The following is a 27,293-nucleotide window of genomic DNA, read 5'->3' on the forward strand; positions in this document are numbered from 1 at the left end:
GGAAGTGACAGTTCCATGTCTTTACCCCGGGTAGAGCTGTAGGTGTTGTAGTGCACAGCAGTGAGCATTAAAGGTTTTCGTGTCTTGCCGTATCCTGAAGATTTTCGGAAGCACTCTTCTTGTGTTTCTACTTGTGTGGGACAAGGATCCTATAAAAATAAGAATTCCAGGTTTTGGACACAGGCCAATGTCTGAATAAAATGAGCAGTGATGAGTTTGATGGAGGACTTTATACAGAAGTAGAATTAGGGGTAGATGAGCACATAGTGGACATCTCTGTAAGGTGCCTCATGTAGTCTGCTTGATCACAGAGTTTGGGAGACCAACTGAGAAATACAGCGACAGGTGAGTTTAGAAGATGTGAGGAAATGAGCCTGAGCTAGGAAATATAAGTGAAATTAAACCTCAGCTCAGTCTGCTCTAAGGATTATCCCTGTGATATTGATGAGTAACTGAGCATTTGTCCTACCTTACTCCACGCCTGGGTCTGAGATATACTTTGATAGCTCTCTGTTCCTCCAAGGTTTACAAATGAGGATGGTGCAAATTAAATTACTGAGAGCCTGGTTTGCAAATCTTCTAATATTCCTCACTACAGACAGAGATTCCCACTGTGAAATCTTGGATCTCATTTGTGTTTGGTAACATGAAGGGGTGACCATTAAAAATGGCATTATTTAACAAGATTGCATCGCTTTCTGATTCTGAATTCACTGAAGTCCTCCAGCACAGGAGATTGAGCTACACAACCAGAGAGCTCAAAGTCACACTGCAAAATTGAAACAAAAGTCTATCAGGAATTCAGTACATCAATACTCTGTACTGGGGCCTGCTAATGTCACAAAAACGTCCTGTTTCCCTCTCAAGGTTTTCCATCATCTAAATGAGTCGCTGGTCTCTCTGTGCCTGAGCTGTGGAAAACCAAGACTGTTCCCTTTCATAAAATCCCGTTTCCATCAGATGTTTTTTATAGTACAGCTTTATTTAAGAAGGTCAGATGCCTTTGCATCCCTGCTTCTGCAGCAGGGTGACCTCTAATAGGAGGAGTGAAACTCCTTATCCAAGCAGGTGGGGCCTGGCATTTGGGAAAGGTCTTCCTAATGCTGGTAATGGTTAGTGGCATCCTTAAAGCTGCATTGGTGTAATTAAAGTGTGCATTGGTATAATTAAAGTGGGTTTCTCAGTTAGTGTTGATGAGAGGAGAAGGAATTGAGGCAGTGTATTGATTTAAGGGTATTGATTTTGGGGGTCACTGTGTCACTTGCCTCCTGTGACAGTGAGGGTCACTGTGTCATTCACCTCCTGTGACATTGGGAGTGGGCTGTGGAGGTCACTGCAGGCTCAGAACCTGCCCCTACCTTTCCAGTGCCTGTGTGACCTGCTTGTGAACAGACGCCCTCGCACCTGGTAAAACCTCTCAAGTTTGCAAATTGAAGAACTAGGAATGTACATTTAAAGGGAAATAAAGGGTGTTTTTTTCCATATTGTTATGAGCCTTCTTTAAAATATTAATTGCACATTGGTCTAATTAGTGTTCCTGTCTTCTGCACTGTCATCTGGTGGTTTGTTTTGTCTGAAATAACAGCAGTATTATACTGCACAATACGTGCTAATTATCAGGATACAGGAGATGCATCAGCAGTTCCCATTCTGTGGAATGGAAACTGTCACGTTGTTGTCCGAGGCAAGTTGTCTAAATGAGGCTTGTCTGTGTCTTGGGGTCACATCTTGGCAGCCGGAATTGAGTGGCATATTGTGTTGACAGTGCCTAATGTCGTGACTTTAGAAACTGGCAAAAAGATGCTCTCCATGGAGGGCCCCAAACTCTGAAATTGAGTTTCTTAGTGTGCTCCAGCAGAGCCTGAAACCATTGACCTTCAGGTCGTACAAGATTTACTGAGGGGGGTAGATATTTTTGGTGACATTTGGCGGCAGCTTTCTCCCAGTGATGGACCCTTGGCTCTGGAAGGTGTTTCCTGCCTGGCCCAAATTGCCCAAGTCTATATTGATCTTCAGAGCACTCTGCAGTGCATATCTATTTTCAGAGCTGCTGTGCAATTGGGCCTCTGAGAGGAGTCAGGTGTAGGAGAAAGGGGGAATTTGATGGTCTGTGGACAGTTTAATTGTCTCTGTGATGTACTGCTGAAGGTGTGCAGCCGATAAAAAAGGTCTTGTTTTCTTATATAAATCTCATCATCACCATAAAAAATAAACACAATCTCAAGTTTATTTTAAAAACCTGCTTTTTCTGTGAATGGAGTAGCCTGAAAAAAATATACATGCTAAACAATCCATAATAAAGTACAGTGGGCCAAGTTTCTTTCCTGATATACAGATGATGACAACACTGATAAGGAAAAAAAAAAGCTACTCAGTTTCGTTTGGACAAAGCAGATGATTTTCATAGTGGCAGAGTGATGAGCAAAGTATATAGAAAAACACAGCTGAGCTACTTCCCTAACTGCTATTGATCCCAGTGGATGATTTTTTATTTGAGTAAGGACTTTGTTGAGACATCAGGGCTCCCAAGCAGCCCTTTGCTGTGGGGGAGCAGCCCTGGGAGAAGGGAGAATCATTCCCACAGTTGGTTTTGGAGCCTGGACAGATTTGTGCTGTGGATTTCTGCCCTCCTGCATCAAAAGTTCCCTATGAGATAAATGTACACTGTGAGGTCCTATTTATTTGCTTTATTTATTTGCACTCTGAAGGCAGCAGACGAGCCTCCTTCTCCAGAAGAGTTCTCAGCTTGTTCTGCAATCTGTTACAGGGAATGTGCTAATTAATGGAGATTTCCTTATTGAGTTAAAAGGTTAAATATATCAGCTAGTACTGTTTGTGTGTAACTCAAAGCATAAGCTTGCAAGTTCTTTAAGGAAGAAAACCGTAATGCAAAATCAAAGGAAATTAGGAATCATAGTGCAAAGTCAGCACCAACCCAACTGCCTCGTAGGGATTTATAGAGACTGTGAAATTGAGCAATAAAACCAACCTTTGGATGAATTTCAATAACAGTAATGTTGAGTTAAACTTACCAGCCTTTTTTACAAGTCCTCTCTGGTCTATTTAGAATCTCTAATCAGTCTGCTACAAGATAACATGAGCACGTGCCTCTTTGTTGAGCAAGTGGGAATAAATTAGCTAAGGGTCCATTATTTAAGCTTTGCAAAACATTTGATGTGAAAGTTATTTTAGCTGGGTTTTTTGGCTATGCCTTCACTGAATGTATTCATTAGATTATCTCTTAAATTTCTCAGCAAACTAATATTGCATAAAATCTCTCAAATCCTTGCACACTATAATAGAAAGAAGATTAAACATTTGTTCTGTGGCAAGATTACATCCTTTTCAGCTGCAACTCAAGTTGTTAGCAACTTCAAGACTCCCAGACTTATTCTGCTTAGTTCCCTTCAGTTAATAGTTTTCTCCCTTGAAGCAGAATTTAGGTTTTGAACCAAGATTGCTTAGGAGGAGGTGCTCCCCTTGTATGTCACAAGGTACTGGAGCCTTCAGTCATGCTGGGTGGCCCATGGCCAGTAGCTGCCTTATTCATGGCACATTGGGAAAGCCCTAGCCATAGAACTATGATCAGCTGGTGGAGTTAAGTCTTTTAACTTCAGTCTGTGCTCCATGCTGAGTTTTAATGTGAGTTAAAACAAGACCTTTGCTTTGTAGGAGATCCCAAAGCTTCAGCTGAACAGAATGTGGCCCACCGAGTGCTGTGGTCCACCAGGTCTCCCTTATAGAGCCTTTAGCTATTAAATTTTTAGTCCTGTATGGATTTACTGGTGTTATTCTATGATACTTCACAGTCAGTAACCAAATGAATGTAAATATTAATTGCATAATGAATCAATTTTTTTTTACCTCTACCTTTGGTGTGTGTAATTAGAAACATTTCTTCTGTGTCACTGTCCACTCTGCTGCTCCCTTGTTTGTTAGAGGGTGATCTGTCCTGTCCCACAGACTCCAGGGGAAATTAGCAGTGTTATTACCAGTGGCAGCTGCGGTGATGCACAGAATTGTCCCTCTCAAGTAATGACCTTGAGTTTTATGAACCACCTCAAGGTTTACTAACAAGGGTAGAACCGCTAGAAGTTTGTTAATTGAAACCATGAAATATGTTAGAGAGGATACAAATGAGTTTAAAGCCAATTCAATTAGAGGTGCATCTGTTTTCAAAGCTGCTGGAGAAATGTTGTTTATTTTCGCATCACTTTTAAGTCGGCCTCTTGGAATGCTGTTGGCACTGTTGTTTAACGCTCTGTGCAGACCTTATACCCACAGCAAATTTATCTTTTGGAAATGCAACAGTCAGGTGGATGCCAGTGTCTTATGTTAGCTTGTAAACCTACTAATCTCCTGCTTCTCCCATTTGTGCCGATGGAGGGGACATGGAAGGACACTGCAGCCCTGCCTTGCTGGCTGTCCTACTGTGATACACCGGTGTCTTGTGTACATGGGAAAGAAATGGTGCTGCTACAAACCTGCCCCCATGGTGCTGCAGTGCCATCCACAGCCTCTTTGTCCTTCTGCATCACTGACACCCCCCAGCCCATCCTCCAGCTGCCTCCTCTTGCCTTGCCTCTCCTGGGTTGCACTGAAAAAAATGAGACAATTACAGTTTTTGCACCATGTATTTGTGCCTTAGCCTCTGACGTTGGAGGTTGCCCAGAGAAGCTGTGGCTGCCCCATCCCTGGAAGTGTTCAAGGCCAGGTTGGACGGGGCTTGGAGCAACCTGGTCTGGTGCAAGGTGTCCCTGTCCATGACAGGGTTTGGAATGAGATGGTCTTTAAGGTCCCTTCCAACCCAAACCAACCTGTGATTCTGTGACTCCTGCTAAACCATTGTCCTCACTTTGTTCATCCACCTGCCATTGCTTTGGCTCTGGGTTGCGCAGGAGAAGGGAGATGAGCAGTGGCTGCTACACTGTGTGTTCCAGCCTTCCCAGTACATCCTGTGTAATCTGTGGGTGCTTTGTTTGTTACAGACACTTTAGAGAGGAGACTCCATTTGTGGCTTCTTCAGCAACAAGCACATTGTTCTTATGAATAAATCATAGTAAAATTAACTGTGCAGCCTGGGTAAATGCATTTGTTCATCCCATTACATTGACAGTGTCTCAGTAGAAAAACAATAGCCCTTAAGCATAGAAAAGGCTTGTTTGATCATCCAGATCAATTTTTTCTGCCAATTCCCAGGAGTATTTTTCAAAATATCTACTTAAATATGCTGGTGTTCCTGCTGCTGCCTCCTGTGACATCTGTGTGTGCAGCTCCAGCTCTGTGGTGTTCAGGTACCTGCTGTTGGTTTAGGTAGGACAGAGGCTTTCATCTGCTCTGTCTTAATTAAATGAGCTTTATTTTAACAGTGTTTGAAATTTTGACAAGTAATAATAATGAAAAAAAAGAAGTTTAAGGAGGCTTCAAGAAATAATCTAAAAACACGTGGAAAGCAGGCTGAGCAGGGCTGTGGAGAACATAACATCTTTTTCTGCAGAAGATTTTAGAAACTTAAGTTTTGGTAACAGGTTCTGCAGAGGAGAGAAAAATGGGGGGATGTGATAGATGAGTGAGAAGTGTGAGGATGACACTGACAAAACCAGCCGTGTAAACTCAGCCTTGAGTTAGTCTCCCCAGCCCGAGCAACAGTAGCTCAGAAATATGTTTATGCTCCTTTATTCATATTTTGTTATGGTAAGAATATTTCTCTTGATAATAGCCTGAACGTAGAATTCTTTATTAATGGATTGTTTTAATAGCATGTCTCCCTTGGGATTTTTTGTTTGTTTTGTATTGTGCACCATGCCAATATTACAAGTTTTCTAGGCATGCCAAAACTAGGATTACTGTGGGTCTTTTTAGCCCCCTGACAACAGCAAGTCATTGCTTGGCTCCTTCAGGCAAAAACAAATACCCTGTTCTCACTAGCAATGGATGAGCTGAGTACAAGTTATTTACTAATAATCATAAAAAGATAGCCATAAAGGCATTCTCTATCTGAGCAGAGGGGGTACATCACAGGAACGTTTTTGGAGGAAAGTTTTGGTTGAATGAAATCTCTGCTGTATGAGTATCTCAGCCTAGAATTAACCTCACGTGATTGATGGCAGAGTAATGGCAGTCTGTGAGAAGAGCCTGGAGGAAAGTTATGATCCCGTTTTGATTCTGTAGCTTTGTTCAGTATGGGGAATTGGCTTCCTCTGGGCAGTATGGAAATTTAATGCTCTATTAGCTGGCCACTGTTTGTTTATACTTAATGTAGCTTAAAAATATGGGTGAGGAAAACTCAAAAAGGAATGAGCTGGTCCCTGAGAAACAGGATGTCTTCAGAAATTCTGTGGTTCACTGAGGGATAACTCACAGCACTTCCTGGGGATGGAATACAATAGGTTTCTTTAATTTCCATAATGTCATAGAATAGTTTGTGTTAGGAGGGACCTTTTAAAGATCACCATGTCCAGCCTCCTGCAGTGAGCTAGACTAAGTTGCTCCCAGCTCTATCCAACCTGGCCTTGAATATTTCCAGGAATGGAGCATCCACAGCTTCTCTGGGCAACCTGTGCCAGTGCTTTACCACCCTGTGTAAAAAACTTCTTTCTTATATCTAAGAAAGATGATGTATTATAACTTTTCCTTAATCTTCCTTATTGTTTTTGTATTCCTTTCTTTTTTGTCTTATATTTTTTTTTATTATAGAGTTAGATCTTGAACTGCCAAAAGACTTAGCCCATTTTGCCTTCTCTGATAAGTTGATAACCCCTCTGACTAATTCTACTTTGAAACAAGGCACTTTCTTTGTTTCTGTTGAGAGTTAATTACCCAGGCTGTCACACAGCCCAAGGAAAAATGATATTTCATACGGTGGTGGAACAGAACTCTTTGGAGAACTGCCTAAGAAATGCTTCTCATAAATCTATCATGAGAAAATTTCTTTTACTTATCATAATGTATTATGAATTACTTTGAGTGGCAACCAAAGCAGATGGAATAGAATATTAGTGGGATATTTGGGAGTTTTATTTTGGGGGAAAAAAGCGAGTCTATTTTGGAAATATTTGTGTATGTCTGTGCATGGGTGTCATCTCACCGAAGTGAGCACACAAAGCATGCAGAGTTGAAATGTCTCAAACATGTGAACACCACTGCAGCAGATTCAGTAGGAAATAATTAAGATGCCCAATTCCAGTGGCTTTGGAGCCGCAAATGAAAAGGCCCCGCAGCTCAAAGAGATCAGAGGTGGCAAAGAAAACCAGAGCACACTGTATGGGAGCGGGTCTGCAGCTCTAGGGAAGAGTTACAGCATGAGTTACAGGGAAGTGATTGCAGCTGTCAGGCTGCCGGGCGGCCACTGTAAAGAAAGAGGGAACAGCACCATCATGGAGCATCATGAGAGGAGAAATGGAGCATCACCGAGCTGAAGGAGGGAACTGCTGCTGCTACCAGCGTTTTTTAAGGCACTGTTTACAAAAGTAACATCAGTATTTCTTCTGCTTCTGGAAGGGAGATATTTTCCGGGGAATGGATGCCTAAATAAGCCTGGAACCTTTCTTGGTGCTGACTTCAGTGTCAAGAGCGGCAGTGAGGCAGCGTGTTGTTGCTGTGGGTGGATGCTCTGGCAGTAATACAGTCCTGGTTGGAGTGAGCAGCAGTTCAGGCATAGTTTGGCTAGTAAATCCAGCTCTGAACCAGAATAATCTCTGTGCCTCAGCACTGGTGTTTCTTGGTGGTCAGGGGCTGTTGTCTGAGGGTTTTGGACAGCAGCTGCTGCTGGGTTGGATTTTGTTGTTTGGGTGTTTTTTCCCTCCATGCTGCAGTGACTGTCACCTGGATAGAGTGGGGAAACCCTTCCTAAAAGAGTCATGAAATGAGCTAGTTTGGTATTCTGTGGGTAAGGAATAGAGAGGGAGTGTTTGTGTGATGAAAACCAAAGAGAAAGGAAGGGCATAAAAATGAGAAATATCAGAAATGTGGTAGGGATGAAATTCAGTTATTTCCATGACCATCATTGCCACAGCTGTCAGAGGGATGAAGCTGCCTCTAATAAAGGCTAATCCGAGCAACCACTGCCTTTCATGGTCTAACATGAAATCTCTTTTTTGTTTAAATTAAAATAATACATACAGACATGACAAGCAGATAATAGGAACTGGAGGAGAATGAATGCAGCATGGTAAGCAGGAAGGTGCAGGAATTATTCCACAGTGCCAACCCAAGACTGGTGCTAGTAATTCCCTGGAGATCTTCAGGGTTTGGCCACCCTCCACTGCCTTTCTGCACACCAAGAGCTCCACAGCCAGGCTAGGCTCTGCAAAATCTCTCTTCCCATATGCCAGCTCCTAAAACAGCTGTGGGGTTGTGCCTTCATGGAGGAACCTGTTGGGTTTTAATTCAGAAGGTGTTGCTACTGCAGATGCCTGGTATTGTGATTTTAAGAGGTGATGATCTTCTGAGGACTTTTATGTCAAACCAGGTTAAGGTGAAAGCAGAGCTTTAAAATGCCATTTATGAAACCCATAATAAGCAAAGCAGTTAGAAAGGTGTACAAAGAGAATTACTAGTAAGATGTGGGATGCAGGTTTCATCTGTTTCTCCAAAGAATGGATTCCATACTGCTCCAGCTGGCAGGCAGGTCCCTCACACATCTTGTGGGAGCTGCCAAGAGAAGAACTCTGTTGCCTCCAGCATCCTCTGCTTCCCTCTGCTGGGAAGAGAGCCTCTGTCTGACTCCTGCCTGTGCCAGCTCTGGAGATGACTAGTATCATACTGAAGGAATATGGAACTGGGCTGTGCACTTGGTTGTCCAGAATTTAATATGGCCACAGTCTCATAGGGAAGATAACCACCACATATCGGTGACCACCAGCTTCACATCAGTTACTTTCACCAGTGTGTGTCCTTCACATCAGTGAGTTTTATCACTGCCTTTATTGGACTAAACCAAGTAGAAATTAATTTAAGTCGCTGCTGGTCTTTAAAACTAATGCCATAGCCTCGTGCTGGGATGGCGTTGTCAGTGTGCCAAATGTCTTCTCTTTCAGAAGTTCTCATTTTGTGTTGATTGCACAGATCCCATCAGAGGGTCGGAGTTCATCGGCCGCGGTGATTAAAACCTGTCTCAAATTTTTGGTTTAGGTTACATTGAAGAACCTTGCACGGTCCCTTGCCCGTTTGATTGCAAACTAAGCGATTGGTCCAGTTGGTCTCCTTGCAGCTCTTCCTGTGGACCGGGGGTGAAAGTCCGATCCAAGTGGCTCAAGGAGAAGCCGTACAATGGAGGCCGTCCCTGCCCAAAGCTGGATCTCAAGAATCAGGTGAGTGGTGTTGAAACAGCCCACAGAAATCCCTCTGGGCTTGCTGTGTTTTGAATTGTGATCCAAAGGTACTGTGCTGGTGAAGAAATTAAAAACAGGGGGTATCTCTGGGACCAAACCTTGTGTCACATTTTGTAGGCAATCCTTGAACTTCTTAAGAATTGAAGGAGAGATGCTCAGAATTTGATCTGAAACAACGTATTTCTTACATGAAAAAATTATTATCTCCCAGAGCACCGGAAGCCCTGGATTAATAATCCCACCTGGGCAGTGTGTAGACATCAGAGAGCTCAGATGTCATGGCTATTTTAAAACTTTTTAATTCTTTCTGAGACTGTGGTTGCTGTAGAAACATTTGTTAAATATATATTGCTATTTTTAGCAACATTTCCCTTCAACACAGCACCAGTTCCCTTGAACATTAATCTCTGTATATTCAATATTGAAGTATCCCATCAGAGGAAGATAATCTTTAAATTGCTACTCTTAAAGAAAGATCAGCATCTATTTAAATGCTACTTAATGCTGTATGCATTTCTGCAAAGTGAATAGTGATTTCCTACATTTTCTGATTAATTCTCAATACTAATTAACATTGATGAAGTACTGTTTAGTTTTCCCTGTCCTATATTTCAGATTCAGCCATGAAAATTAATTAATAGGGCAGAAACAGTCATGCTGAAGGAACTTCATATATATGTTATGAATATGTATATGTATAAAATATGTGTCATGTAGAAGTACTTCAATGGTATTCACACAGAGATTTATTTATGTAGTGGTTGGTAGGTGCCAGAGCTGGTGGATCCAGCTGTTTTTCTGCACAACCTTTGCTGTAGGAGTCGTGTCCTGGGATGCAGCACCACTTCCTCGTTATGAACTTGCCTCATTTTGTTCACAGTTAATTTTTTTTTCCCTGTGAGAAACTTGGTAAATACTCCCTTTTTTTTTTAATCCTTTCTTTTTCTTTTTCCTTGTTACTATTCATCGGAAGTAGGCTGACAGAAGCAGCAGGGACTACGAAAGTATAAAACTGCAATAAAGTGTATGTTGTCCATAGCTCAGTGCTTTCCTTAATAGATCAGACAGATCACCAGAGAGGCAAAGTGAAATCCCACAGTAAGTCATATGGTAACAATAAGCTCCTTTGTAATGAAAAGATACTGGGGTTTGTTAGCCATAGACACAGCAGACTCTTTCCATTAAAAGCAAACTTATTGCTATCATGTGTTGCCTATTCCCACACACATTAGAGTTGCTAGTTTCAAAAGCCTTTCAGAAGATATTAAAGGAAAGAAACTGTTTAAACTTGGAAGTTATGTCTTTGTACAGTATATCGGTGCATAGTGCTTGCAAAGTGCCATGGCTGGTATTAATATAAACGTGGTTGGTGCTTTTTGCCTCTTTACCAGGACCACATGTCGTGATCTAAAACCCACTGAATTCATTAGAGGCTTTCTGTTAAAGGCTGTAGGAGTGACACTGTAGTAGAATTGCATTAAGGTTTGTGACTTCATGTCTTTAGGGTTTGGGGTTTTTTTGTTTGGTTTTTGGGTTTTTTCAGGGGTTTTTTTGTTTCTTTACCTGTGAGTTTGAGTTTTTTAGGGTAGAACAGAAGCTGTTTCTAGCTGGTTTAGCACACAAATGGATTATATCTTTCCAGTTTAGATTTATAGGATTGATCCTATATATATATATATATTATATATATATATATATGAGCTTTTACGGTAAGAAGAACTTGTGCTAATAAGAAAAGTGTGTTTTTATACATATATATGTATGTGCAGTTAGATACGCACACACACACACACATTGTGTCTGTCATTCCATTCATCGGCTCTCCCAACACTTCTCAATTCTTTGTGCAGTTCACAAGGAGTTTTGCTCTGCACCCACTGGAATTAGACTTCCAGCCCAGATGTAACACACCGAGGTCCTTGGGCACGCTGCAGCATGTACAAGTTGTCTGCCCAGATGGTAAATGAAATTAGCTGATGGCACTGCTGTTTAGCTAAGCTGGACACATATCGTTAATCCGCTGCCAGGCAGATTGTCTGCTCTTTCCTTTGGTCTGGGCAGTGTTTAAACCCTAGAGCAAAGCCCTATGGATTCATTAGGTATAAAAATGTGACATCCTCATTATTTTATATAATCTGGATTAGGTACCTGCAGTAAATACTTGCTTTTGTTCGATATCAGACAGGGGAAAGCAAAATCACCATGGTGCTGAGTTTTACTTTTCACTGGATTCTGTGTTATATTGTGCTTTATGCAGTTGATAAGACTTGAGATAACTTTGAACCAATAATTAATTCCTCCAGGTGCCAATAGAATTCGCTTATGATTTTCTTATTATTTCCTCCAGTATTTGTAGTATTTTTTTTTTTATTATTATTGCTTCTGAGGTTGGGTCTTGCTATTGCTTAATCAATTACTTTGGAGAACCCTCCTTTTTTTCAGTGTCTTATAATTAAATCCTTCAGTCAGTTTGTGTGGTTTTTTCATTAAGACATGTAATCTTTTCACCTTCTCCTTGTGCAGGGTGTTGTCTAGGCTTTCTGGCGGACCCCTGTATGTCGTTTTTTTCAATGCCTTTCAAATATTTGACATAAATTTAACTGCAGAGAATGTTACTTGAAACACTGTTCTATCAATTCTTTCTTACCATGTCCAGGGCTCTGCCAATACAGATATTTAGCAAAGCTACTGCTTTGGAGAGACGGGCAGTTTGCATGATCAAACAATTTATTTTATGAATATAAGTAGTTATTTGAGTCACATAAACTGTTCCATAAAAGACTGTCTTCCTGGAGTCAGTTTGGTCAGTGTACTGCAGCTTGCTTGTGTATTTAGGACAGAACTTTTTAGCAGGAATTTGATTTTATGCAGAAATAATGACACGTCCTATTACTGCATAATGTTCCGTGGGGTTTAAGCTCTTAATTCCATGGAGGTTTTGACTCTTGTGGAGTATCTTGAAGCCATTCTTTAAATGTCTTCATCTGCCTGTGGAGCCCCTCAGGCAGCCCACTCTTTTTGCAGTAGATGTGAGAAGTTAACTCAGAGTTAGGAGAATTAATTCAGCTTTTTTTTCATTTCTCCTTCTCATTATAGTCAATGGACTAGGTTGAGCCCCAGATTTTATTCCAGGTTATTTCCTGATAGAAGTGACAAACATTTGTGTGGGCTGTGTGTGCTTGGTATTCTGATACAATCACTCGATTTGATGTAGTGACTTCAGCCCTAAACTCTGTCTGTGCTGTTGCCCTGTGAAATTAAGGGATAAATTACAATATTTGGCGGGAGAGATGGCAGTATTTTAATGCAGCTCCGTGTAATTTGCGGAATTACTTTCGCCTTGTACCTCTGTTCGAAAATCGTTGGAGAGCTGGCTAACTACATTTTGCTCCATCTCTTAAAGAAAATGGGCTTTGCATGTAGGAACTGTGCAGCTCTTATCTGAGGATGTGATTGCTTCTGAACAGCCGATTGGATTAGGGGGTCAGCTGGCAGATGTTCTTGGCTGTGCAGTGCATGTTAAAAGAGGTGTAGCATTTACATTTTTCTATTTCTGCTCCTATTTGAATGCACTTACACAGCATGCAGTTGCTAAGCTATTTAATATGTAGTTCTACATGATGAAAGGTTAAATATGAGTTAAGGGGGGTTTATTGCTTGAATATTCTTTTATAGGTTTTTAGGATTACTACAAGAAAATGCATCTTATTTTCAAGACTCATGAATTCCAGGGATTATTTTTTTATTGATTGCTCTCATACATATTCTTGTCAAGATATTCCCTCCTTCTCCTTCCTCCCCCTCTCTCTCTTACCCAGTCCTGCTAAAGGACAAATATCACAGCTTATCCCCTTTATATATGCTGTATATATTTAAGCAAACATTTTTAAAGGATTGGGAGTATTTGTTATGGCAGGCATAGCAGGAAAAAGATGTAATGTATTTAGAATGTAAACTTACTGCTTTCATTAAAATGAATATTTTATTCTTAATGACATTTTCCCCTGTTCACTCTAGAATATGAGAAATACAGACACTTTGCACATTAGAATTGCAAGTACTTCCCCTGAAATTGCATACAGGAGTTTAAGGAAAAGGAAAAGGAGTGGGCAGTGGTGCATTTACAGACCAGTTCTCTCAGAAGCAGGTGTGAAGGTGTTTGAATTTCTGGAGCCTTTTCACGGAAAGTGACTGGTTTAGCCCTACTTGCACTTCAGAAAAAACAAATTTTATTTTTAATTGGCAAAAAATGTGACAAATTTCTTTTAAAAAATGAAAATCTTACAAAATTTTTGGCTCTTAAAACTCACCATTGGATGTACCAGGTTGGGTGGACTGTGGAAGTCACTGTCTCTTGGAGGCAGAGCTGGGCTTGGGCTGGAGGTGGAGAGGTGTGTGGTGGGAGTGTGTGTGTGTGATCTTTCCCCTTTTCTAAATGGTCATGTTAGGAATGGTCTGTTCAGGAAAGGCCTTTTTAAAAGATGTTTCCAGAGCTTTTCACACTCTAATTCCTCAAGTAAATCCTCAAAGAAAACCAACACAGTAGTATGCAGGCTAAAGTTTGTCTTGCTTACATTGAGTAACCATTTCTCTGGGCAATTTTGGGCTCACATTTGGCAAGGTAAGTTTCTGTGATCCAAAAATGCCCTTAGACCTTGTCAGGGAAACTCTGCCAAAGGAAGAGCAGCATAGCATGGCTTATCCCAGGGCACTGCAATTAAACAAGGTTCCCTTTTTCAGGTAGGTAACTCTTCTCAAAGCAATAATTTTGTATCCAGTAAAGTTTCTGAGTAAACAACATTTAACACTACTGTATTTTACCTGCTTTCCTTCGGTTTATGTCCTTGTCCTTACTTACTTGCAAAATATTTGCAACCTCTTCCATTTATCTTTGTCTCTTACATGTCTGTGGATTATTAAAATAGTTTTTATTTTATTTTCATAATTTTGCCTGTGTCTGACTACAGAAGAGTTTATTTTCATGTTTTGTTTTGATGTAGTTCCTGGTCATACTCTTCCTTTGCATCAATATATCTTTTATCCATACATATGTATAGATACATGTGTTGTATGAAAAGCTTTCAAAACTTTTAGACTCTTGTTTTAGAAGCTAAGTTTGGAGCCAACACCTTTAATTGCTGTCACTGAATTAGCTGACATGCAGTCCCTGGCTGGTGAGTTGCGTGTATAACCCTCACCTTCCAGTATTAGAAATTGGTCTTCAAGAATATCATTATCAGTGTAATAGCTATAAATAGCTCCTGCTTAAATCACTTCTTTTATAATACAGATTTCTAATTGTCAGCAAAAGTCACTGAATTTTTTTGAGGCACTCAGAATCTCTTCCTCTCATAGATTTCAGCTGCCAGTAGTTTATTTCTGAGCTCACTTCTGCTGTATCAGTTCATTGACTGAGTAAGATCCCATCCTGTGCCATGCAGGGAAACATCTGACTTACATTTTCCTCTGGCTCTATCAACAATCATTTGCTTCATGTGCAACTTCTGGGAAAAAAAATCCTATCTTTAATCTCAGTTTTACCTTCAGAAGGTCTGATTTCCTCCCACTCTGCCTTAAAGGAAGGAATTACAGCACAAAACATATTTTTCCTCTGATTTTAGTGCAGTTTTACAGTATCATAAAAATGACAAGTTTTTTTGCCTGCTACACTAATGTGGGAGAATTTTCAGTGTCAAAAAATAGCAAGAACCTCCTGTTTCCCTTACACTTTTCTTGCTGTGACTGAAAGTTTTTATACTAAACAGTAATTTAGTTGGTTAAGTGAGCAAAAGTAGCAGCCAAGTCTGTGTCTGAGCACTATCTCACCTGCCTGAAGAGAGTGTCTGGGAGTCCAATATGTGGGTGGGTGTTACTTCACTTCCTAAGGGAAATACAGCTACTTCCCATTTTATCCTTCAGGATGATAACCCTGTAGTGTCTGCTCTAATTCCGGGTATATATTAAATTTATATTCAGCTTCAATAACTATCCACACTTGATTTTCATTTCTCCTGCAGGTTTTCTGTTGAATAAAGAGTCGTATAAACATATTTTCGCTATTGCCACTCATGAAAAGCTTTAGCCTTGCAAAAATGGAGCCGTTTAACAACTTCAACAGTATTTTTCACTTGGCTTTTTTTTTTTTTCTAAATAGCTTCTTTAAATTTCTCTTCAATAACAAAGAAACTTGATATATGGTGTAATGCTGTTTTTCTGCAATTGTGAGAGAACATTTGCACTTTGTGAAGTCAAACATGTTACGATGCCAGTCTGCTTCCTGGAATTACTTTTGAATCCACAAAAATAAGCAGCCTTGTGCTAATTGGTTAAACTACATTTTTTTCTGCCTACTACAGCCACTACAAAGTTCTTAATGAAATATGTATCAGAGCAGGAATTTTTGCTGTTAAAGAAATTGATATGTTTGCATCTCTGGAACTGAGAATGTACCCATAATTATTTCTGATTCAAATATAGTTCCTACATTTGTTGTTGAAAGGAATATTTATTGTTTAATACAACAGTATACTGCAAAATATAGCAAAAGACAGGAATTATACCCAAAGTGTTTTGTCCTGTTGATTTCTCTGCAGAGAAGATGGAATTAAATGGAAAATCAGCCATAGACGGTCGGGTGGCCCAGTGGAGAAAGCATTAGCATTTCACCTAAGGAACTGCAGTTCAATTGGTTTTGGGCAATATTTTTTTAAGGCAAGAAGTCTGGTTTGTGCTGAATCTCTCGTGGACAATATGTCACGTTGGAGGACCAGCACACAGTGCATGTCATAAATCAGCGTGACAGCGTCTAACACTGAGGCTGAACTTACTCTTGCTTGTCTTTGTCTTAGGAGCAGGAGAACACGAAGGATTGATGCCTTGGCTATTCCTTGGCAGCAGATTTAATCTTGGGTGGTTTTTTTCCGCTTCTTCCTCCTTTTAAAAAGCTTTCTGTTTCTTTTCTGCAGTTTTGCAGTGCAATTTGTTCTCAGTTTTAGGTTTGCAATCATTAAGGAAGGGGAGATGCTGCATAACAGTTAAAATAGGGCCCTGGCTTCTGTTGTAATTGGAACAAACCCAAGAATATTCTGAATAGAAAATGTTGGTACGTCTTCACCTTTTCATATGGTAGAAGATGTGACAAACAGTTATTTGGCATGCATTTTATCACATGTGACTAAGTCTTCAGAGAGAGTGAATTACACAGAAGTATCCCTTCTCTTGCTTTTGGCAAGTTAAATGAACATTTTGACACATTTTCCTTTCCTTTACTCTCTTTTATAACTCCTTTCTGTACAAAATTAAGTTCCAAAATATGATCTTGTTGATTGCAAAGCACTGTTTGCTATGATGGAAGACACGAAAGTGGAAATTTCTTCTGAAATAGATTCTAAGTCAAGTCAGGAAATTCATGACAGTAATTTAATATTCTAAGAACCTGCCACAAAATGACTTCAAAACTTTTTGAAGTGTGAATGCAACAAGATATTGCCAAGATGCTGGACACAGGAGGGCTTTAAGCAGAAGGCAGCCCAGATCTGTCCAATCCAGGGAGCTGGTGTGTGAATCAGAATCATGCTGGGAGAGTATCCAACATAATCAAAGGTTGGGTTGGCTCGATTTGGTAAATTAGGTGCTGGCGTTGGCCTGATTTTTATCTGCTCCCATCAGAAACCAGTGCGAGGCTGTTCTAGGAAGCTTTTTAAGAAAGGATGTGATGGCAGTCTGCTCCCAGCTCTGATGTTGGGAAGACTGCAGTAAAGACATGAGTTTCCTCTCCTCAGGACAGAGTATCTCATATGTCCTTTGGCCAGTCAAATAGCAGTCTGGATTTGTCTCATGCAGGTCCTCATATGGGGGTCCTCTGCATTCTCTTGGCTAGGTATGCAGCTCTAGCTTGGTTACTAATGAAGATTTTGATCACTTTTTTAATTTTATCAGTGGACAGCATTGTCTTTAGAAGGACTGAATTTTCTTATAAATATGTAGCAGACTCTGTGTGTCCCCAGTTTAAAGGTGACTGCATTTCAGTGGATGGCTTTATTCCTAAGAGGAATAGGAGTTTGCTAAACATGGTCTGACTCACCTGCATGCTGTGAACATACTCTGAGCATTCAGAGCAGAAAATTCCTACTCTTCTGACTCTTCTTTATGAATAAGAGAGAATAATTGGAAATGAAGTTGCTGCTCAAAGAGAGAGAACAGACATGAAGATGTATGTGCTATGTGAATTCATCTGTCAGAGCTCCTGAGCAGCCCAGGAACTCTCAGGCACCACTTGCATAATGGTTGTTAAAATGACCCTGATCTTTAAAATAACCCTGGTCTTGCCTCTTTTTAAAGTATTTAATATTGCTGTGTTGTTCTGTCTACAGCAGTTCTCCTTGATTAATACTTAACCAGTGTTAACATTTTTTCTGGTGCAGACGTTTCTTGTGGCCATTCCTCAGAAATTATAACCATTTCATTTGTTGGGTTCCCTTTGTTTTGTGCTCTGTAGCTGATTGATAGATTCAGGAATGGGCTTTATTTTCTTTTTATGTTGTTTAATTGGTTTCTTCCTCCAAGACAGCAGAATAAAAGTGCAAATGACCTTCTCTATTCCTCTTGGTCTCCCCTCTCATGACTGGAAGGATAGAGCTGGACTTGCCGTCAGCTAAATGTGTGCATTTGAACCCCAAGTTGAATACATGAATTTTGCATCTTTCTTAAGTGACAGCATCAGGACCATCAACATTCCCAGATTGCTGTCTGGAATATAAACCACTTAGAGATTTCAGATTTCAAGACCCAATTACAGCTTTCTGAGTGGTTGTCAAATACAACCCCCGTGTCAGGGAGGGCTGTTGTTTGCAAGGGCTGTTTTCCCAAACTTGAAATTCATTCCAGTCACGTGCTGATGTCTTCGGGGAGAGAAGGGAGAAATTAAAGATGTCTCCCCTGTACACCTGTCTGGGGCTCTCCCTGCTTCCTGAAGTCTTTTTTTTAGCAGGGACACCAAGAAAAGAGAGTTGTAAATATGAGTTACACAAATTCAGCTAAACCTTCCTCATTATCTATAGATTGTGGCACGTCTTTGAGTTCATAAATGTGTTGCAGGTTATATCCAACAGCAGGAATACTAAAGGTGAGCAGATTTTTATATATGAATGAAACACCAAAGGATAGATTCTTCTTCTCCAATAAGATGTATATTCTGTCCTGTCTCATTCTATTTACTGCTTCTCACTTGCGGAGTGCATAAATCAGCAGTCCTGTGCAGTCTGGTGTGATTTATTGCTTAATTAAAAGTTATGAGGGCTTTTAATCCGCCTATAATTTATATTATTTTTGAGTCGGCTGTTTCCCATATTGTAACTTAACCAGGAAACTTGCATCCTTTTATGAAGGGAGCATTTTGTGAGCCCTTGGATTCACTAACAGATGTGGCCCATCATGGTGTCTCAGATGTTCCAGATTGACTTTGGACTTCAAACTCAGAATCAAAGATAATTGAATATTAGTGCACTTAATAAAGTTTACCCAGCATCGATTATACTTTGATGGCAAATATACTCTACATGTTTTTTTAGAGTTACAGATTAATTTTAAAAAGGATGAGACTCAATTGTGGTTTCACAATGAACAGATGTTAGCCACACTTTAATAATTTAAAAAGCAGGCTTAAAATGGTTATTTAGGTTTTAATGGAGGATTAATTTGGCTCTAGTGCTGAACCACATGCTATTGTCAAAACAATAAACCAACCAGTTTTAGTGTTTTGTTTTAGTTTGGTCATTGGGTGATCATTTTCTTTAGTTGGTAGGTTACTGCTATGTTTTTTCTTAATTAAACTTATAATCAGCATGCATTATGAAAACAGATTTTTTTTTCTCCATATGAGTTACTATTGAAGAATGACTGTATTATGCAAAATTCAATTTTTGTAGTGATAGCAGAGGTGGCTGGCTTGAGACAGAGCACTCACTGTTTTGAACTTCAGTGAGTTTCTCTCCTCCTTTCTCAAATATCTTTATTATTTGAAAACACTTGCTATTTTCACTAGCAACACTTTGCCCAATCCTGGCATTATAGATTTCAGGTAAAAAGTTTTGACATCAGTTTGGATTTCATTGATGGCACAGGAGTTTTGCTGTGGGTTTCATCAGGAATAGGGATTCCCTATAGCTGTGAGTCAGCTGCCCTCTGTTGGTTAGTTCAGCTTGGCTGTGATTTCATTTGTGATTCTTGTGACTTCTGGTGGGAGGGATGGGAAGAGCCTTCCCTGAGTCCCACCTGCCAGTCCTGTTTGAAATCAGTGGGATTCTTCCAGTAACCCCCCTCTACTCCTTGTGAGGTGTAACCATTGAAAACTCTCAACTTCTCTCAACCTTTCTTTTGAATTTTGGATTTCCTCCATAACTTGACTTGTAACTACAGTGCTGTCATTGAACAGTCTTAATTGTTTCTTAAAAAAAATCTTTTTCCTCACTTTTTTTAAACCCTTTTCTTTGAAATAATATTTAAAAATGATAAATAAAGACCATTAAAATGGTTTCCTATAAAATCATGCAGAAATGTCTTATGCCACATTAGATAAAAATTGTAGATATCTTTTGGATAGTCAGGAAGATTTTTTCCAGTCTATTATGTAGGATTTTGAGAATTAGACAATTATTATTAATTATTGGCCATTAGAAATGCTAAACCAAATAATATCTATCAGCCTTGCTGGTCAGTCTACATTCAACAGTTTATTCCAATATCTGTTAAGTTTAGGTGTCCCTTATGCTCTTATAAGTTAGTTTTAAATTATGACTTTGAATTTTAAATTATTACTTTACTAAGTAAAAGTGAGAATTTTTGCTTATTTAAGGGACATTATGAGGTTCATGAACTTACTGTTTAACTACCAGGTGTAAAGATATTTCATTCTTGTTCTGAACAGTCTGAGTAAAAAGGGCAATGGTGAAAAACTGTAGGGTTTAGAGGCCTCTTCTAAGAAAGACTTTGAAAAATAATGAAGATCTAGTCATATGCCACTTTTGTAATGTCTTATTATATATGTATTTAACTGGTGAGATGAATTAATATATGTTTGTTAATGCTGTTATACAGTGCTCTATTTCATACATGGAGTTCAAGTCTTTCATTCAGTCTTAGCAGACCTTGTCAACCTGGTTCCTGCTTTCAGTTGAACATTCCTGAGGCACCTCACTTGGTTTTGGTTTTGTGGGCAATGCTCAGTGCACTAGGCTTAGTGCTTAGTCACTAAGTCCAACATATGGCCCTTTACTATTGTGCAAAATTTTTCAAAATTTCTTAAAATAAAGCCACTCTGTTGCTTTAATTTAAATTCTGTGTATTCTCAAGTGGCCATGTGGAACATATATTTGTTTATCTGCCAGTTTGGAGCCCAATATTTCTAACTCTGTGGGCATTGATGTGGTTTTTTTTCATGTTGCTTTTCCCCAGTTTGTAGCTCGTTGTGAAGTTGGACGGTAAATAAACTGATTTGTATTTTGTTGGAACACAAACACTAGTGAGTACTTTAGCAACTAGTAACAGTAGATACTCATTAGAAAATCCATTGGAGAAATCAATTATACTTTGAGTTTGTCTTGTTGAGAGAATGAAAGTACTTGGTCCGTGTAAACCAGATTTTACTCCAGTGATCAGCAGGTGGGCAGACAGAACAGGCTTTATGGATGGTCTCACAGGTGAGTAAAATAATAAGAAAAGGCTCATTTTCAATGCTGTGTGTTCCCAGAGCAACCATTGACAAAACAACTGGATTTTTTGAGAGTGAGATATGTGAGATTGTATCTTACAGAGCACAGTACATGCACAACTCATCGGTCCTGAGAAAGGAAAGTCATGATTAAACTCAATCGTATTAAGCATTTGCATATAAAAGAGGTTTTTCTTAATATTCATTCCAGGTCAGTGTTTGATAAATGACTCGCAGATTTTCGTCAGCATTCTCACGTCTTGGTTTTTGCATAATAAAAACCCTCTCAGGAGTTGTATGCAAACAGCAGCGCTTCAGCATAGTTAGTTATCACACAGCAAATTCGAAGTACAGCTTGTATTCGGGTCATATCTGCATGCTAACCTCAGAAATTAATCCCAGCTAGAGGAAGCATAAATGTTTTTTTACCTTCGTTTCCTTTTTTTCACCCTGTCATAATAATGTAGCATACCACGGTACCTGAGAGCTTGGCGAGGGAAGGGAACCCAGAGGACTTCTGAAATCCCTCTGATAAGACTAAAATATCTACTTGTTTTGGAGTGAAATATTCATTTTAGGCAGGTCTCTTTTAGTCCATATGTCATAACTTTTTTTTAAAATTAAATAAAACAATCCTTTCTAGCGGGTGCAGCTGCGGAGTCCTCACAGTGCTGGTTCTACACACCTGATTTCTGTACCCCTGAATGGAAATTCATTTGTAATCACATCCAAAGAATAATCAGTGCCTGACAGGTGTTGGTTTAAAACTGAGGATGGGACACTTTTCTTTCAGTTCCTAGTGGTGTTAAGGGTGTTATTTCATCTCTGCCTGAAAGGAGGTTGTAGCCAGGTGGGGGTTGTTCTCTTCTCCCAGGCAACTAGCAGGGTAGGAGAAGAGGGCATGGTCTTAAGCTCTGCCAGGGGAGGTTTAGGTTGGATATTAGGAAGAAATTTTTTACAGAGGGAGTAATCAGACTCTGGAATGGGCTGCCCAGGGAGGTGGTGGATTCACCGTCCCTGGAGGTTTTTAAGATGAGACTGAATGTGGCATCAGTGCCATGGTCTGGTAACCACAGCAGTGTTGGATCAAGGATTGGACTTGGTGATCTCAGAGGTCTTTTCCGACCTGGTTGATTCTATGATTCTATGATCTCCATATCCAGCTGTGCAGGTCAGCATCAGGCAGTTCTTCTTGAAGCATCCTGTACGAAAAGGCTGTGCTTGACACTCAGCTGTGAGAAGTCTGGGAATGGATTCAGGCTCTACATCTCTGCCTCCCTTCCTGTAATCCGCAGTAAATTGTGTGTGCCTGAGCCACTGACCAGTAGTTGGTGAGTGATGGGACGTGCACTCCAGCTGCTCCACGTGCCCGGTGGTTGTGCTGCCTGGCAGGGAGGCACTTTATGGCAGCTCCTCACTTCTGGAGCGTGCCCATAAATCCCTGGCATACTGTGTGACAGCAGATGCAAACACCAGTTTTATGTCCTCTCTTCCACCTAGTGTTTTCCTAACGACTGTGTTGTTCTAACCAAATGTCTCTGGCCCGACTCTCATAATTTATTTAAATACAGGGAAATTCCAATTAACTTTTAAGACACCTGAAATTGGCTCAGCTTTTTGTCAGAAAGCAGTATTAATTTAAACAATATTTCTCTTTTTTCTGCCTCTTCAGCAAAGGTGAGACCTTTGGTCCAAGTTAGATGTAAAACCCTGCAAAGTGGCCTCCCTGTAGAATAGTCAATCATTTCATATACCAGGAGTTTGCATGTTTTTGCTGGACTGTGGTCCAATTTGCAGACTGGGAAACAGATGATGTTTGATTCAAAAAACAAAAAGATAATTTTTTTGGCTTGAGCTAATGTTTATCAATGGAGTTAATAATGAAAGGAACAATCAGTCTCCACATGCTTCCCTGAAATATGTCCAATAGTATTTGCAACACTATTGGACCATCACTTCAATGGTGAAATCAGGAACATTTGTTTTTTTAATGTGTTGCAAATAGGAAAAATACAAATGTCTCAATGTCACACAAATGTAACATGCTCTCAGGATTGTATTGCAAGCACCTAAGGGAAAGGAGTATACTTCCCAGAAATGGATTACAGCAGAACCAGAATAATCTGAGATAATGTAATTCTATTCAAAGTAAAGTAAAAGTGTTGTCAGAGGTCTGTGCTTTGTTTTGTCAGTTTAAATTCCTTCTGTTACAGTGCTGTCCCTCCATTGTGTTTCGTGGAAAAAAAAGCCCATTTATTTTCAGTTCATTTTAGTTATGTTGCCTAACCTTCAGTGTGTAAATAGTCTTTGTTTAGGGAAGACCTTCACTTATCAACCTCACTGTGTAGAACTGTCACTGGTTTTATTCTTATGTTTGATGGGTAGCTAAATCATGGAAAGTAATCTATCTTTCCTAATTTGGTAGGAGTAAAATTCTTCTGTTAAATAATGGGCCTTTTCCTATTTCCATTAAATTCAATTGATTAAAACTCTTAATGGTTTGTATGGAAACCAAAATGGGCCACTTCTGTGGCTTCCCACGCCAGCCTTGCTTGGTTTTGGAGCTGAAGGTGTTGGCTCTCAGTGTTGCAAACAACACTGATTGGAAAAAAAAGAAGCATTTTTCATCTAAAGGCTAAGAACAAATTTATACGTTGGATATGGGGTTTTAGATTATATTTTTAATTATATTTTGTAACAAAATGTAAAAAAATGAGTGTTTATCTTAATAGCTTTACATTAGTCATTGCTTTAGCCAATTTATCTTGTCTTTGATACCCCAGAGCTACCTAAACCCTGCTAACAACTGCTAAAGACAAAACCCAATTCATTACCTACTTCCAATCAAAGATCACTTTTTCAGTGGTCTTGAATTTAATTTGCATTTAATTTGAGGTTTCATTAGGATAATTGTCTGTTGGTTCACTCCTGTAATTGAACGTTTGCAAGGAAATTAATGTGCGATCACCCGAGGGAGAGGGGAGGTGCAGCAGGTGTCACACTGCTGTATTCCAGGTTCACACATGGAACACTCATGATATTTTCACAGGACATGGGACTTATTTCTCTGTTATAGTCACAGAAATTGCAGGCAGCTGAATTGGCCAGTTGAAAACATTATTAAATTTTGCCTTGGCATTAGGCAGATAATCTGCATTACCCCAGTGAAAAGCCTGGCCCATCCTCTCCCATTGAAAATTCTTGTCATTCCCAGGTTGAGTGGATGGGTATTTTCTTCTGTCTCATTTTTGCTGAAGTTTCCATTAGTACTAAAAGCTCTGCTCTCTGGTATTTTCTTGCCCCACAGGCTTTATAGGAAGAAAACATCTCTATTCTCTAATGGCAAGATAGCCATCCCTTGCAGCTTCCCATCTCCAGACATATTTAAACCTCTTAGCCTCTCCTAGCAAGACAGAAGCTTAATTCTCAAAATTACCCTGTTGTTTCTCTTCTGTATTTCTTTGTGTTTGAATTTGGGAAGCTAAGTGTCCAGATTGGTACACACCACACAAGGGACAGTCTTAGCTGGGCTTTGTAGAACACCAGTAATTGCATTCCATCTTGTAGGGAAATTGTAAGCTAAAACCTTCCTGGATTCCATTTTCTTCTGGTTTCTTAAGCAGCCACATCACGTAATGTTTCATCTTGTGATGCCCCCCGTGGTTTCCCAAGAAAACCAAGATTTTGGGCTTGTTTTAGTCTCCAGATATATGATCCATGCTCTCTACTACTGAACTGCAGCCTCTCTCCGACGCTTCGGTCCAGGGCCATGTGGATCTTGCTCCACACTATCCCACTCCTCTCTTCCTAAAGACATCATTTAGCTCCTTGTGTTCAGGAGAATTTCAACAGGGCCGTACCTATTTGTGTGCCAGTATAATCGGTGAAATATTAACCAAGACCGGCTGTCAGACCAGTCCCTCAGCACTGATGCTAATAACTTCCCTCCAGCCTGACGTTCCCCATTTCATGCTGCTGTTGCTGTCCTACCTCCTGCAGTTTCAGGCCAAATTAAAATTTTTGTACTAATCCCCCATCTTTTCAATTTAACTAATAACTTCCCAGGTGACATGACGTTAAAGCTTTCCCAAAATCGGACTGCCAAGATCAATTTCATTTCCTTTCTCTGGAAATTGAGGTTTTTTTCTCTGAGAAAGATGTCAGATCCATGTGCCTTACCTGTATTAAATCCATGTGGTGTTTCCCCCCAGATTCTGTTAGCTTCACTGGCTTGGATTATTCCTACCTTAAAGTTGTTTTAAGGCTTTGCTACTAAGCATAGAAGAAAGGGCTTCTAGTTGCTCTGATAATTTTTTTTCCTCATTATATATAGATGTGGCTTTTATTATTTCTGACTGGGTGGTATTGTTCGTGTCTTGCTTGATTTATTAAACTTGCTACCCCACGTGAAATTTCATCTGCCAGCTCTTTCACTAGTCTGGATGGAAATTTCTCATTTTTGGACATTTCGTTTCTTGAGCTACGTGTTCATCTCAACTGTGATACTTTCTATGTGGTTATTATCATTGACATCAGTGAGAATTGAAGCATGTATTCATGTAATTTGGAGTTACCTATTGCCTTTAATCTGTACTCCACTGCTCCAGCTTCACTGCGTATTAGCTCCGCTTCTTTGCAGGTTATTTCTTCATGTACCATTTGTCATCTTTTGTCACTTCTTTTAGTGTCTTCTAAAGCAACTCACTTGTCTGGGCTGTGGCAGCTGCCCCTCGCTGTCTCCTCTGTCGTTCCCAAACTCTAAGGTGGGGTTCTCCTTGGTGCTTCCTTCATCTCCACGTCCACTCAATTATCCCCGCAGGGCTTGTTCTGATCTCCTTGACAAGTGAGGGCCAGGCATGCTGCCTTCAAGGTTTCATTTCTTCCTTGAGGTGTGGATCCCTGTAAGTATTGGCTTCTCTGACTCAAAACCTCTGGTCTCCTTCCCCTGGCAGATCCTTCAGCCCCCCATGATTAGTGGCTTCCCAGCTGGTCCCCTCACTGTGCACAAGTCGCCCTTTTGAAGCCAAGAGCTGTGACTGAAAATGCCAGCCTGCGTTTTCTAAGGATTTCTACTTTAATTTAGAATTTTCATATATTCACATACTTCAAATTTATTTTTATAGCCAGTTCTTTCATTTCTCCTAGGAAAAACAAAACTGGAATAGCATCGCCTTGTTTCAGTGGCTGAATGAACCTGTCAGTGACTGCTTTTGGGAATATCTGGTTCTAATATTATTATTAGCTGCATTTGTTCTGCAATAAAAGAGAAATCTTACTAAAAAATAGCAGTCTAATAACACTGTTTTTATATTGAAATCCCTCTCTGGAGGTCTGTGGTGTGTTGCCCGCCAGCACCATCACAGTGGAACCATCCCAGTGTTACTTCTGGGCCCCAGACAATTTCAGCCTGGTTTTGATAAACTTCTTCAATCATTTAATTCACTGAGTCTCATTTACCTCTCACTCTGGTGAATCTCCGTGACATCAGGTTCTGATTTATGTGTCTGTAAGAAGAAACTTAAGGTAGCTAACTATCATCCTTATTTGAAGCTTTATAGAGCTGCACTGTGCTGCTTCTCAGCAGGTAATGCAAACATTTGTATTTGTTTCCTGATGTGTGAATTGTAATTTTCTGAAAAGGGTTTAGCTATTTCAGTAGAAAAACTAAAGAAATATTTTAATATAAATTTTGACTTCAGATGCTTGTGTATTAGGATGTACATGGATATACACAGAAAAGATACCGCAGAAAAAAATGAAATGATGAGTTGAGCATAGATTGTGTACTTGTTTTGATTGTCCTAAATATTCATTTAAAAATTGTTATAAATTCAGTAAGAACTTCCTTTGGTCAGTTGGAAGGAAATACACATGTAAGGTACTGAGATGACTTAAATCCTGTTGAAATCTGCAGAAAACAGCAGAGCAGTTTGGTTTGGTTTCACTGCATGGGTGGCTTTGAAGAAGCTGAAGATCCCTTCCTCCTCTTGCTGTATGGTGCTGCCCTTCTCAGAGGATTTGGTCATGCATTCACTTATAGCCAGGGTTGAACCTTGCCACTCTTCAGCCTTAAATTAAACACAAGTTTAAGACTGGAAGTGTCACATGGGAAATGCAGAGATGAAATGTTATCAGTGAATATTTGATCACAAGAAAAATAAGTAGGAATGTATGATACTGTCCAGCAGGTCATTGAGAAAATTAATTATGAGAAAAATTTTAGAGGTAATATGGAAAAATTAGCTTTACTTCAA

The 27,293-nt window shown here is 39.9% G+C and overlaps 1 protein-coding gene across 4 annotated transcripts in view; it reads left to right on the top strand.

Annotated features, from left to right (window-relative positions):
- THSD7B (thrombospondin type 1 domain containing 7B) overlaps window positions 1-27,293 on the top strand; it is a 316,304-nt gene that overhangs the window by 221,327 nt on the left and 67,684 nt on the right. For all 4 annotated transcript variants that reach the window (XM_017830217.1, XM_017830220.1, XM_017830218.1 and 1 more), the window contains one exon: window positions 9,133-9,311. In XM_017830217.1, coding sequence (XP_017685706.1) covers window positions 9,133-9,311 — 179 coding nt within the window. The remainder of the gene's footprint in view (window positions 1-9,132; window positions 9,312-27,293) is intronic.

This window comes from Lepidothrix coronata, unplaced genomic scaffold (genome assembly GCF_001604755.1).
Source record: "Lepidothrix coronata isolate B3197 unplaced genomic scaffold, Lepidothrix_coronata-1.0 Scaffold175, whole genome shotgun sequence".
Taxonomy (NCBI): Eukaryota; Metazoa; Chordata; class Aves; order Passeriformes; family Pipridae; genus Lepidothrix; species Lepidothrix coronata.